The following is a 15,334-nucleotide window of genomic DNA, read 5'->3' as shown; positions in this document are numbered from 1 at the left end:
TGCTGTTTCCTGGGCCAGTATTCTGCTGTTTTCGGGTTTTGTTGTTTTTATTAAAAAAGAAATGCCTGGGAAGAGATGTTCCCTTGCAGTGGTTTGAAATTTTAGACAGAATTGTTGGTTTTCCCCATTTTACAAAGTAAGCAACAGAGTAACCATCTGTTTGTTCCTTAAATAAAACAAAGGGGGAGGGAAAATATCCAGTTCTCCACTCCAGTAATTCAAAACAGACACATGGGAGGCACCGGTAACCAATCAAGTGACAGATACACAAGCCAGGGCGACAGTAAATATTACCTTATTTCTTGGGGATTGATTGGGAATATGGCATGTAGGGCTTCGTCATCAAATCCCCGGTCATTCTTCGTTAGAGACCTGGTTGCCTTTCTTTCTCCATTTCCTTTTATTTGTCTCTTCTGTTTTACAGGCGTAAGTTTGTTGATCCCTGCTGGGGCTGTTCCCCAGGGAAGAGTCTACGAAATGTATTTGACAGTTCACAGGAAGGAGAACATGAGGTAAAAGACTCTACTTGCAGTGCATTTGCTTGAGCACTAATTATGGAGAACGGGACCGAGAAAATATACTAACTACAATCTCTGATCAGCAGATATTTATGCAAAGCCAATTGTGTTGAGGCTGCTTATTGGTTTTAAAGCAGACACAGGTGAGAGCTGAGGATAACCTGGCCACAGAGCCAGCTCTGATATTTGCTCTTTATAGGTTCTGTAATAAGCTTTCAAGCTGAGGGGAGGCAGAATCCAAGTTAGAAGTGAGAATAATGAATAGCAAGAATTAAGTGCAGCAGGAAGAGAGTCTGGTAACCTGTTGTAAAGGGCCTTTGCACAGTTGAATAGAGGAGGGAAAAGGGCTGCATGCTCCATGCTACCCTGGGGAACACAAATCCCAGTGGAGGAAGAAGTGGTTGGGAAAGGATAAGAGGGTACATTGGATCATCCATAGGGAAGCTATAGCCTGTGCATTGCCTCCTGTGCCCACCAGAGAGCACCATTTTGAGGCATGGCTGCTTCCCTTGAGTCACTGCAGCTCCATGCTACCCCCTATTCAGAGCTGAGGCTACATATCACAATTAGCACAGGCTTGCCAAACCTGTGTGCCTGTGCTCCTGTCCAGGTTCAAGCTACTTCGTCAGCATATCACCTCTCTAGAATTCCCTGCCACTTTCCCAGCCAAATGGGAGGCACTTTCCAGCTGAGCCTCATACACCCCTCACCAGGCCCATGCCTTCCTCTTCAGAAGACCTACTCTAAAGAGGGCCAGCACTGGAAGAAATTCCTTCCCTCCAGGGCTCCCAGCTTGCTGCAGTCTTGACACAAGTCTCTGAAACCAGATGTGAAGCTGAGGGGAGGACATGCTAAGTGTTAAGCCAGGATTATGACGCCAGCCCTCTGATAGCCTGTTCAAATGATTAACTATTATCATCACCATCAAATTTCTACCAAGTTATCATTTTATGAAATAAGAGCCCATTTTAATACAGGAAAATGAAAAGTACTTGCTAGTTAACTCACTAAAATATGATTCAGAATGTGGACAGAGTCTGAGGTTAGGTAAAATTTTCAGAAGCGCCTTAGTGATTAAAGGAGACTAAGCCCCATTTTCAAAAGAGAGTTAAGCACTTTGGAACCTAAGGGAGAGACTTTCAAAGGCCCAGATGGTATTTAGGCACATACAGTTAGGTGCCTAAGTGTCATTTGTGACTTTGAAGATCTCCCCTTAAGTCTTGTGATAGACAATGAGACTTAGGTTTATAAGTGCCCAAGTCACCAAGGAATAGATTGGCAAAGGTGTTTAGGTGTCAAAAGATGCAGGTAGGTACCTAGTGGGATTTTCAAAAGCACCTAAGCAAGTGCAGTGTACCTTCATAGTCACTTTTTTTCAATCCCACTGGGCTCCTCTCTGCATCTTTAAGGTGCCTAAATAACTTTGTAAATGAGGCTCCTAGGCATTTTTGAAAGTTTTACCCATAATACCTAAAACAATGATGAGTCCTTGTGGCATCTTAGAGACTAATAAATTTATTTGGGCATAAGCTTTCATGGACTAAAACCCACTTCATCAGATGCATGGAATCTATACAGGTATATATACACAATACATGAAAAGATAGGAGTTGCCTTACCAAGTAGGGGGTCAGTGCTAACAAGACAATTCAATTAACAGTAGAATACCAAGGGAGGAAAAATCACTTTTGTAGTGGTAATGAGGGTGGCCCATTTCAAACAGTTGACAAGAAGGTGTGAGTAACCGTAGGGGGAAATGAGTACGAGGAAATTAGTTTTTGTAATGACCCATCCACTCCCATTCTTTATTCAGGCCTAATTTGATGGTGTCCAGTTTGCAAATTAATTCCAGGTCAGCAGTTTCACATTGGAGTCTGTTTTTGAAGTTTTTTTATTGAAGAATTGCCACTTTTAAGTCTGTTACTGAGTGACCAGGGAGACTGAAGTATTCTCCTACTGGTTTTTGAACGTTATAATTCCTGATATCAGATTTGTGTCTATTTATTTTTTTGCATAGAGACTGTCCAGTTTGGCCAATGTACATGGCAGAGGGGCCTTGCTGGTACATATCACATTGGGAGATGTGCAGGTGAACGAGCTCCTGATAGTGTGGCTGATGTGTTTATGTCCTATGATGGTGTTCCTTGAATAGATATGTGGACAGAGTTGGCACCGGGGTTTGTTGCAGGATTTGGTTCCTGGGTTACTGTTTTTGTTGTGTGGTGGCTGGTGAGTATTTGCTTCAGGTTGTGGGGCTGTCTGTAAGCGAGGACTGGCCTGTCTGATACTGACTAACCCAGCTACCACTCTGAAACCTGTCACCATAATACCTAGTGGTTCTAACAGAGGGCTGAGAGTGAGAACTTCCAGTCTGATATTCTCCTCTCTCCACCTAACCTTCTCTGTGACCTAGGACAAGTTACTTAGGGCTAGATTATTACCTTTGGCACACATTCAGAGCCTGGGGTGAGACATAGGCTACATCACCCCAGGAAGAGTGATTCAACATCGTCATTCTGAGACACACCGCTGAATCTCAATACCTTGCTTGCTCCCAGGGAATAGCAATTTTCGGCTGCCCTATACCATTAGCAAAATATTATCTAACCCTGCACTGGCTCAGTTACTCCAGCCAATGAGTAGGGAATGGAGCCAAGGCTCTACCTGTTCCCCACCCTTCTTGCCCACCTGCTCAAGGGAGAAAATGTAGTCCTGCTTACTCCTAGACACCCAGACACAGGGGCTAGGTAACTGGCATCCTGATATACAAAAGTGCTCCTTACTCCTTACTTTCCGGCATGTGGTCCATGTCACAGTCTGGCCCTTAATGTTGGCAGAAAGAAGGCCTAAAAGGGCAAGGTATTACTAGCAGCAATTTGAGCAAACCTGCTGAAGAGAAAGGAGAAACCCTATTCGTTAGGCTGGAATAATGTGCACAAAGACTAAATGACAAATGCAAAACTAAGTAATCATTACACAGTGTTATGCCTCTTTCTCCTCCTTATAGCCTAATCCATTTTTTTGGCTCAGCCCTTTGATAGCTTTTGCTATGGACTTAGCCACAGCTGTTTATACACCGTACAATACTGAGCACTGTTCTCTGGCTTGGTAATCTTTTGAACCATGTGAAACATAATCTGTTTAAAGAAAAAATTAAATAAAAAAGACCTTCATGCTTACATTATTCATGCCCTTTGTTTTGAAAATGGCTAATTACAAAAATGGCCTTGTCTATATTCACATCCCATATTGATTTTTTTTCCATGTTACTTTGGGCTATAGTTTTAAAAAGACTAGCAACCTGTACTGAAAAAGTCTCCATTTCTTGCAGAGGGAAACTATAGCTAACCCAAGGAGACTTTCCTGTGTCTTTATTTGAATGGTGCAGCTGAGATAGTGTCCTACATTAAATTTCTCTGCCCTTCTCCACTGTTTCTCTTCCTTCTGGAAGGCGGAGTGTGCGCAAATGAGTCACTCAGAAATTACTCCTGCTAGTCCTTCTTCAGACATGGAAGGAATCATTGCCTCTTCTCCCATTCAGTGATGGGCACCCAACGTAGCAGGCCAATCCTTGTTTTGACTTTCCTTTAAAGGCCATAAAATCCACTCTACATGATTCATGATAGCAGTTGCACTGCAGGTGGTACTGTGCGTAAAATCATCTTGGAGAGGGCATGTTTAAAGTAGTGCTACCTGAGAAGCAGAATGAATGTGTGTGTGTGTGTGTGTGTGTGTGTATGAAGGCATGAATGGAAGGAGGAGGTCTTGCAGTTGCAGGAAAGATTTTGTGAGCAAGGAGAACATGAGTTCAAATATGCCATGGAGGAAGCAGAGCACATCATACATATATGGAGATGCCAGTTGACTCTAGGGGGACTTGGCATAGGCTCATTTCATTGGGTGATCAGACATGCTAAAGAGTATGCAGAGCATAATGAGATTGTTCAATCCCAATCCGCTACTACCTTACTTTCTCCAGAGGGGAGGATGCCTGCCAGCCACTTGTGGCTTCTTCCCAGATTCCTATACTGCAAAAAAGCCTTCTGAGGCTCACTTCCTCCTATGCTGTATGTCACATCAGGCTGCTGCTAGCTGAGATTCCTAATATGGGGAAAATTAAGTGATAGTGGATAATTGAGATATATATTTGACTTAGATTTTTCCCAGCACCTCTTTAGAACTCCAGGCTCTTCACACTTTCTAAAAGCAACAGTGTGTACGATATTTAACATGAGCTACTTAGGCCTAGATTTTTAAAGGTATTTATGCTCTCGGTGTTGAAACTCCTAATTAATTTAGGAGTTTAAATCTCATTTTCAAAAGGGATTTAGGCATGCAGAAGCCAAAATCCCATTGACAGATGATCGGATTTAAACTCTTAAGTGCCTAAATCACTTTTGAAAATGAGATTTAGACCCCTCAATCAGTTAGGCCTTGCAATGCTGAACACAGCAACACCTAAATACTTTTAAAAATCTGGGCCTTATTGCATTATCTGTAACCATCCCTAGAGCACTTAAAACTGCCCCAGATACTCCATCAATCACTTCCCCAGATACGTTTCAGAGTAGCAGCCATGTTAGTATGTATTCGCAAAAAGAAAAGGAGTACTTGTGGCACCTTAGAGACTAACAAATTTATTTGAACATAAGCTTTCGTGAGCTACAGCTCACTTCATCAGATGCATTCAGATATATTATACTACATATTATAACACCACAATCACCCAGGATCCAACCCATCAACCTGTCCCTCCTCAAACACCCAGGAACTGCAAGGTGGTGAATTTAATGAGTAGCACATAGATGCAGCAAGCTAGCTTGCACTGCTAAAGAAACCCAGAAGAGAATAATACATAAAGGACTAGCTTCAGACATTCACTTTTTAAGGTGAAGTGTGGGCTTGAGTTTGGAAAATAAACCCTTGGAAATCCTGAAGAGTTTAACTTTTTGTATGTACCCTGCATAGATATTTTCAGCAAACTGATCAAAATAACTTATTGGAAATGTATTGTGCCTAGCCTAAAAAATCCTTTAGAGCATATCCAGCTGATGACATTTGAAAGTCCAAATATAAAACTGGAACATGGGATTTATAATGGAAACTTTGAGCCAGACCCTGCTCTCAGATATATGCGTGTAACTGGGTATGGAATTTGGTCCTCTTAGACTTATCCTAAGTAGCACAGCTAGAGTAGCACAGAGTTTGGGGACATATCTGCACCCCCCTGAGATTTAGTTCACACTTGTTTCAGAAAAATATGAAGCAATTCTAATAGCTCAAGCTAAATCAGGAAGTCTGTTATTCCTCAAAGTCCTGCAAATCTCTTCCCTCTCTTTCCTCCCATGCTCTTCTAAACTCTTCCCGTCTAGATCTATTTTGCAGGAGCCCTCTAGTAACTAGAATTTGACAGAGTTCCCTCCACAACCTAATAACGCTGTTCTTTCTGATGACTGAAAGGACTGGGTGTCGGAGCACTGTGAGACTTTTCTTTCATTTCATCCCCATTAAATTTGAGAGAGCAGGAGATCTCTGTGAAAATGTTACCTTTCCTGCAGTGAAGTGGGGCTCTAATGGTTCATAATAATTGCTGGTGCCCCTTCAAGGCAGTCACAGGACAGTTGTTTTCTGTAAATGTGTTAGGGTAGGGACAAGCAAGAGTGGTTTTCTCTATTTACTGCTTTCTGGCAGGATGTTTTTCTATATGCTTTACTCCTATTGCTTTGAACAGCGTGGGCTGCCAGCTGCAACCCACTTGGCAATAACAGAGCTGAGTGAAGCTTTTGTGTTGACCTTGAACCCAATTGAACTAAGCCAGAGTTGAATGTTCACTATGTTTGTGAACTGGTTGTGGTGGGGAGGAGGATATTTGAATAGTGGGGAATTGCGCAGCAAAGTCCACAGGAATGTTCTCCAAACAGGCGTCCCTCCTCCTGGCCAACAGCCACTCTCTTCCCACATGTCATGAGACTCTCTACACACCATTACTGTCTTCAAGAGTGTGCTCAGTGTCCTCTTTCCCTCTTTGCTGCCTCCTGGGGCTAGGTGGCCTTCTCCCTTGGCCTATGGAAGTGCCACATCTATATTGTGACCTTCAGAGGAATTTCAACCAGAGTGCGTCCTACGTAATGTGTCTCTTTTGTTGGGGAGGGTCAGAAAATATCCTAATTGAATTCCATGGAGCAGCAAGTCAGGGAAATGCTCTTGTACTGCAGTGGCTGTGCACTAAGAGGCAGAAGTTTGTAGTTTCTCCTAACAAGGTTGCTAGTCAACTCTCAGGTCCTACCTAACAATCATGTACTAAAAGATGAAGACCAATTGCCTGAAGGTTCTAGGGAATCCATGCGGGTTCCATTGCTATCTGCTCTGTGCAAAGTGGCTGGAGTGGGAAGTGGAGGGTTTTCCTATCCTGTTCCCCTGAGTATGGGAAGGAATGATTCTGTCTGGCCACACCACCCAGGACCGTTCGGATGAAATGCAGTGACAGTGCCTGTTGGAACATGGGGAACACCACTCCATGTGAATGTTTCCAGAAGGGTTTGCTGGGCTTGGGAGGCAGGAGGAAGAGACAATCTTGTTCTTCCCTCCTCTTGGAGGCAAAAGTAGATGGGTTTCTTGGATGTGTGTGTTTTACAGCCTGGAAAGTTGGGGGGATTCTTTCTTTTTGGGCAGAGCTGGCACTAGGAATAAGAAGACGAAGCAATTGTTTAGGGCCCCGAGCAGCACAAAGGGCCCCCCCCATTCACTTTTTTAGTATGTGTTGGAGGGGTGGAATATTGTGGCCCCCAATAGGTCAGCACTGGGGTTGTTTATCAAACTCAAACCTTCCAACAAACCTTAAGGGTTTTGTTCACCGCTAATCCCTCATGCACCAAAGTACAGGCTTCTGTTGAGCACATTATTGCATAATTAGCCATTAAGGGGGCTTTATGTCTTCTTCTGAAACATCTGGAACCAGTAATTGCTGGAAATAGGCTTTTGTTCTTGATGGACCATTGGATTGATCGTGTATGGCAGTTCATGTGTTCTTATGTGAACCAAACCCTGTAGGATTTGCACAGCTTTAGGAAGAATTTTATTAAACATGGCACTGTGAAGGCCATCAGGATTTTGTTCCTGCACCAGGCACTCTAGTTTAATGTGTACAGCAGGAGACACTGCAGAGATGCAAATGAGGCTGCATTTCACAATACCAGGGGAAGTGCTTTGTGCTCTTCAGCACAGCTGCACAAAAGTCCCAATTTTTCTTTCTGGGTACAGAATAATAACAGATATTTATACAGCACCTTTCATTCCAAAGCACTTCATAGCTGTGTAGAATCAGCACCAATAAAATGCAGCTACTGCAGCTGTTGGGGAGAGGAAGTACTGGCCATTGGCTCTGCAGGGAAGACCCATATGAAAAGTACCACTGGAAATCTAACAACCATAAAAGGCAGACAGAACCTGAATTCTGAACGTCACACCCAAGAGACCCACTTAAACTGAAAATTGTGTGGATTTCAATGTATCTATCTCAAAAGAACAAAGAGGGGCTGTGACAGCTCTGCCATGATTTGAACCCATGACTCTGGGTAGCAGAGGTATTTCAAATCTTGTGTTGAGACAATTAAGCCATCCTCCAGAAACCGATAACGGTGGAATTACTGATTAATTTGCTCCAGGGTGTAAGTTTGCCATTTTCACCAGTAAACTCTTAATTTGAGTGTTAAAAAAAAATCTGCTAAAACCCTCTGCCCCATTCCCCTCCATCCCATTCTCCCCAACTATCCTAGACAAAATTAATCATCTAGATTCAGCAGTTTGCCCATTAATGTCAATGAAACATTCAAAACAAAAGCCAGAATGCTCCATCAGCCATCGAAGGGGAGAAAAACTTCATTTCTTCTTTCCTCATAGATAGAACCAGGCAGAAGAACCCTGGGATCAATCCAGGACACTAGGTTTTAACTTAAAAGGGAGAGAGACAGCAAAAACATGGACCAGCAGTAAAGAGAAAATAAAATGTCCCTCTCCCCAAACTTTCCATTAACCTGACTAGAAGGGTGACCATTTGTTGCTATGAGTTATTTATTCCTCTCTCCCCACTCCGTCCTCTGCTTTCTATTTTGTTGTGGGGTTTTTTTAGAACAGCTATGGTTGCCAGTAAAATCGACAGTTAAGCACTGCTGAGAGCAATGCGTGCCTGTTGAAAAGGGGAAATTTCTCTAAGAGTGCTCCCATCTGCAGCCTGAATGGAGACAACAATGGCCAGAAGGTCGTAACTACCTTAATGGAAGTGATATGTTTTATTACAGTGGGACCTACTTGAATGAATAACTCCATTAAAGGTATAAAGCTGGGTGTGAAAAGTCTGTATATTATGAATAAATGGGGAATTTTAATAGCAGATCGTTCTTAACTAGCAAATGTAGGAGGGAAAAGTGCCTGGAAATGTTTTAAGAACTTTCAGTCGTTGTATACTTTTCACTGGCTGTGGTAAACAATGAGCTGAATTCTGCTCTCATTTACATCAGTGTAAACCAGGAGTGGCTCCTCTGACTTAGACTTATACTGATGTAGCTAAGGCCCCAGTCCTGCCAAGCACATAAACAGATGACTAATCCCATTGATTTCAGTAGGACTGCTGTCATGCTTAATGTTAAGTATACACTTATGGGCTTTGTTGAATCAAGGCCTGAAAGAAAGATCTGACCCCATTATTTGTAAAGATGTTGGTAGATTTTCTCCCTTCAAGAAAATAATCCCCCTTTCCTCCATCAAACCTAAATCCAGCACTTGAAAGGGGTCTTCTGTGACTCAGAGGAACACAGGTATTGCCATACTGGATCAGACCCAACGTCCATCCAGTCCAGGGTCATGTCTCTGACATTGTCAAGTACCAGTTGCTTCAGAGGAAGAATGAATAATCCCTAAAATGGACAATTACAGAATAACCTGCTCATAGGGAAGCTTTTTTTCCTAATCCCCATCAATTAGTGGTGGAAACAGAAGGGTTTATATTTCGATCATTTTTATCCTATCTGTGTCTGTTCTCATTAACCATATTAATGTCTACTCCTTTGTTTGGATGGAAATTAGAGACAATTAGAGATGAACAAAATCTGTTGGGCCATTTTCATCCATCCCTGTGGCAATTGCAGGATGTTTTCTCTATGTTATGTACTCCATTGGGTTGCCCAGACTAATTTTAAATGACTCATTTTTCAAAGTTTCAGCTAGTTGGTTTGGGAAACTTTTGTTCAATCCAGTAGATTTCAGTGTCCCTTTTATGCAGTAACCTAGATGCAGTCTCACTAAAGCTGTGTAGAGAAGGGATTATCATGTCCTTGAACTTGTTACATGCCTCTTCCTATATAGCCCAAAATAATACTTCCTTTTTTTGGCCACCTTATTACACTGCAAGATGACATCTAGTTTGATGCATGCTGTCACCTTACATTTGCTTCACTTTTACTGCTTTTCTTGCTGTGACATCACTGTGTTTTGGATTGTTCCCCCCAAACTATTAGCTTGCATTTTTCTAGAATTAATTGTTTTTGTATCCTGCCTATATTTTTAACCTCTCTAAATCCCTTTTCATTATTTCCTTGTTTTCACTGGTGCTCACAACAACTGCCTTTTTCATTATTATTATTAGTAGTAGTATTATCTGCAAATTTAATGAATGTGTTATTATTTATACCTTCCTCTAAATCATGAGTAAAAATGTTGGGTGAAATCCTTACCTCACTGAAGTCAGTGAGAGTTTTGTCATTGATGTCAATGGGAACACTATTTCTCTTGTTAAATGACACCGACGTCTGTTGCACTCCAGTAGACAGCTTCCCTAAACCTCCTTACATTGCTGTTTTCAAAGGCTTAAAGTGGGTTAGGTTATCTGAGTCACAAAATTGGCTCAAACATTAGAAAACACTGAGCTGGGTCAGTTGCTAGCAAACGGTGGATGGTGGGGCAGGAGTCAGGGCCTGCAGCACAGCCAGTCTCCAGGCAACCTAATGAGTACAGATGGCCTGTAGTAGGCTGCCAGATTGACTGCCCGACCTGATTGGTAGGAAGAGTCAGCAGACCAGTTCTGAAGCCCAGCAGCAGTTCAATGGCTGCTCAAAGCATTTGCCCATGGCTGCGATAGCTCCTGCCCAGCTTGGCCACAGCCTTGCCTCGCTCTGGTAACCTAGTCCTGACCCTCAGCTCCAATTCGTGACTTCAGGTCTGAACCTTGGCTCTGGCATCTGGGGCCTCTGACCTGCCTGTGATCCTGGGCTCTGATTCCTGACTAATGACTCCTGCTCTAATCACTAGGCATGACTGCCTTCATCCAGGGCACTGACAGGTAGAATCTGAGTGTGCATTTGACCAGCAAATAGAGAATGCAGCATCAATTGTCCCGACAGCTGTATGTTTTCTGTTCTTTTCTGGACATGAGGTGATTCATGATGGTGCCATGTTATATATGCCCAAGAGAAGGGCACAAGCACTGAGAAAATGTTTTGTGTACATGTAAAATTGGAGATAAATCTCGCAGGTATGCTTTTGTCTTCTGGTTTTTCAGTTACTATTTACTACTTGGGGAACACCTTGTGAGACCCCTCTTGTCTCATCATTATCAGGTCATTACCAGCTTACATCTATGCAGGTTGATGCAGATAGCTTGACCTCCGTGACTGACGTATTAATCCATTTGACCTTTCCTCTCTAGTGTTTCATAGATTCATAGATACTATGGTCAGAAGGGACCATTACAATCATCTACTCTGACCTCCTGTACAACGCAGGCCACAGAATCTCACCCACCCACTTCTGCGAAAAACCTCTCACCTATGTCTGAGCTATTGAAGTCCTCAAATCGTGGTTTAAAGACTTCAAGGAGCAGAGAATCCTCCAGCAAGTGACCCATGCCCCATGCTACAGACGAAGGCGAAAATCCTTACATCTGCTTCCCATCCCACTCAGAGACTACTTAACCATTCTGGGCCTGGTTCCCCACCACATTGCATCTTGTGTAGTCATTTATTCCTGTGCAAAATGACTGTAAAGTGGTTCTGTTAAGACCCGATAGTATTTTATTCTTAATTTGCACTCAGTTTGTGCAAGCGTAAATGGCTGCATATGTTGCAAAGCAGACCAGAATCATGCCCTCTCTCTGTCTGAGCCCTAACATTTGTTATATTGTAATGAAAATCTGTCATTGGCCAGTGACTGACTTAATATTTCTTTGAGGTCACTTTAAGTGCTGTCATTACTTTTTTTTATTATTATTATTATGGCCAGTCAGCCTCTTTTTATTCCATACAACAGTCCTTACATCCAAGCCAATTTTTAACTATTCAGGCAAAAAAATTTAAGATACCATAGAAGAGGCTTTACTAAAGGCAAGATACATTATACCTGTTGCATTAATTTTGTCCACTAATTTTATAGTTCAATCCAAAAATCTATCATGTTTGTGTGACATGACTTGTTCTTTATAAGTCAATGCTTTTTCCCCCGCCCTCATGGTTCAGTTGCCCTTAAGATGGAGTTAAGTTAACCAGATGTTTGTCTGTGGGTTTGCCACAGCTGTGACTTTGCCACAGCTGTGACTTTAAATACAAAAACTGTGATTTTAAAGATTTTCTAATAACAAGTCATGCTCTTTTTAACCTACTGAGAAAGACTCCTCCAGGAGTTTTTACAAATCTGAATCCACTAATATCCAAAGTACTGTAGTAAAGTACAGGAGAGAAACATAAGTCTGTGAACAGTTTAAGGTATTGGTTATTTACTGCTAAATTATTTAAATGTTATTTATTGAAAAATAAGGAATATTTTGTTGAAAATATGACCTTGTGATTTTGTGTGCCTTTTGTAAGGGACTTATCCAACTCCCAATGAAATCAATGAAGAGACTAGAAAATTCAGCTGGAATTTTTTTCCCGATACGTGGCTGGTTGTTCAGGAGTTTATTTGTTTTTTGTTTTGCCATCTCAAAACAACGAGGTTAACAGATGATAGTTGACAGAAATGCTGTATTTTACTCTTTTTGAAAGATAGATACTACATTTGTTACTTTTCAGTCCATGACTTTTAAAAAATAATTGCCATTAGTTTAGTAAATTCATTAGCTAATTCTCAGAGGACATACAGATATATATAATCTGGATTTGCTGTTTTATATAGATTTCAGCTTTTCCATGTCAGCCTTCGTTTGTCTGCTTTTTACCAATAAGTATACTGACAAGGGGTAGAATTTTCAAAAGCACCTAGGTCCCATTTTCAAAAATGACTTTCAAAACTTGGCTTTCAATGACTTAAGTGCCTGAGTCACTTTTGAAAATGGGACTTGGGCTCCTAAATCACATAGACTCTTCTGAAAATTTTACCCAAGGTTTACATTATTTTTAGCATTTTTTTTTTGGTTGAGACAAAGGCCCTGATTCTGCAGACACTTACACATTTTTATATGAGTAGTCCCAAAGAAATCAATGGCAAAGTTTAAATGAATACAGGTCCAAACATGATTAAGTGTTTTCAGAATTGGACCTAGAGGACTCAACTGTGAGCCACCCAGTGTCCTATGCATACTATGTTAAATTCAAGTACCTTAGCTGCACTAAGCTCTTTTGGCCTCACACTCTCATTCGTTCCCTCCCTATTTATAAGAACTACATCCAGGATGGCTTTTCCTATGGTTGGATTTCCTGGTTTCTGGATCATGAGTTTGTCCTCTATATAATTTAGGGATGCCTTTGATGATCCATGTTTTGCTATCTATGTCAGCCACCAGATGTTTGGGTGGCTAAAGTCACTCATGAGTACAGTATCCTATGATTTTAAACTCCCCAGTAGTTATTCTGGGATTTATTTATTTTTTATATTCCTCTCATCCACTCCTGGTGGTCCATTGCTAAAGCCCACTACAAATTCTCCTTTGTTTTTAATTTACTTTACCATCATTGCAAATATTTCACTACCACCCTCCTCGTTATCACATTGTATATTGCCTGTCTTGTAAGTACGTGTGACATGTTGCATCTATCCCCTCACCTTTTCTTCCCTTTTTTCTTTCTCCCATACACACTACATCTATCCACTGTGGGCACATTTAAAAAGTTCATTCTGCTTGTAGATATATTACTGGTTCTAGTAGAATTCTCCCTTTTAATTTAAGGGAATATCACTGGATCTGGTAATCATATTGCAATACTGGTGGAGCTAAAACCAGAATGCATTTTTTTTAAAGTGTGCCCATAGCATATGGACAGTCCAGTTACGAGAATCCTCTCATGACATTTCAGATGTGGTCACTAAAATTCTGGTCTAGGCAGTGAAAAATTCTCACTCATGGTGCTTTCAAGAGCCCACATTCACGTTTTAATCTATGTTAAAGACTTCTGGCTGCACTTCACTGGTGAGTGAGATGCCTGTGTTTCTGGTTGGAACTGGCATCCTTAGGAATAAAGGGTGCTCTGTAAACATGAGGTATTATTTGCTCTTTATTCTCTCTGCCCCATCAAATGGGTGCTTTTTACAAAAATTTTTGTAAAAGTGGAAGTCTGTAAGTGTGCGTTGCCAATCCTTTTGCGACAAGGACCTTTTCTTTACTCTGGCTGCATCTGGGTCCCTTTAAATTCAGCTAACAAACACGTCTTTTTGTAATCTTGTCAGGCCCCCAGTGGAAGACAGTCAAACGCTTTTGACCCCCGTGGTGAGCTGTGGGCCTCCAGGAGCTTTGCTGACACGGCCTGTCATTCTAACTATGCACCATTGCGCAGAGCCAAACACAGAGGACTGGAAGATCCAGCTGAAGAACCAAGCAGCCCAGGGACAGTGGGAGGTGAGTTCACAGTGAGATTACAGACTTCCAGTATATGCCATGACTGAACATAGCACTCACCCTCTTTGTCTTAAGGAAACACACACACAAAAACCAAACCCAAATATATGTGTATAACTTTGATGCCTAAAGTTGGGGATTTTCGTGGGTGAAACATTTTGCTGGCAATGGCCTCAGCAGTGCCCTCAGGTATCTAGGTGGTTATACAAGCACTGGAAATAGCTACCTGGTGCACTGGAGAGCACAGGCCTTTCAGCTCTGGATAACTCAGTTCAAATGTAATTCAGGTCAAAAGTGAAATGGACGTGGGGCTCTGACCCTGTCTTTATTGCACTTTTGTTTGTGACACAAAATGAATATTGTGGCAAAATTCCACATGACTAGCCAGCCCTGCTCAAAAGAGTCCTGGAGATACATCAGCAGAGTTGTTTGGGGGAAACTTGCACAGTGCTTTCTGCCTGGCTCTGCTTTGTTAACGTCCAGGTGGCTTTACCCTTTGAGAATGTAACTTTCACCAGGCCAGTCTCATGCACAAGAGAAATATTTAACCCTAGGGCTGCCAGCTTGCCACAGCACTTAAGGACAGTGAATTTCATCTTGAGTCTTCATGGAAGGTTGCTTGTATTTTTCTTTAGCTCCTCTCTTCCCCTATCTCCACAGTTCGCTCTGCACTGAGGCGCGCTCCTGGTCAATGCGTGCTATTTCAAATGAGTACACACAATCAGGAGGGTTGAAATTAAAGCTGTCTTTTTGGATTTATCTCATCTTCCTTTTCCCTGGCTACCAATCAAGGGAGGACATTGAACATGCCCTGCAATGTAGAAGGAGCTTGTAAGACTTCAGTGCTCTGTTTGAGACAGAGAAAGAAGTATCTGTCCAATATGAACCAGGGATAAACAGCAAATAGTTTTACAACTGGTATATTTACAAATGAGGACTGGTTTTCTATAAATATAGACTTTCACTAATATTAAAACTGTGTGCCAAAACTCATAATAGT

General features: G+C 41.8%; 1 protein-coding gene across 1 annotated transcript in view; it reads left to right on the top strand.

Moving 5' to 3' along the window:
- UNC5C (unc-5 netrin receptor C) overlaps positions 1-15,334 on the top strand; it is a 347,179-nt gene that overhangs the window by 302,295 nt on the left and 29,550 nt on the right. The window contains 2 exon segments of the mRNA XM_038400403.2: positions 425-512; positions 14,166-14,334. Coding sequence (XP_038256331.1) covers positions 425-512; positions 14,166-14,334 — 257 coding nt within the window.

Source organism: Dermochelys coriacea, chromosome 4 (genome assembly GCF_009764565.3).
Source record: "Dermochelys coriacea isolate rDerCor1 chromosome 4, rDerCor1.pri.v4, whole genome shotgun sequence".
Taxonomy (NCBI): domain Eukaryota; kingdom Metazoa; phylum Chordata; order Testudines; family Dermochelyidae; genus Dermochelys; species Dermochelys coriacea.
Note: the sequence above shows the minus strand (reverse complement) of the source record. Positions and strands in the feature narration are given on the sequence as shown.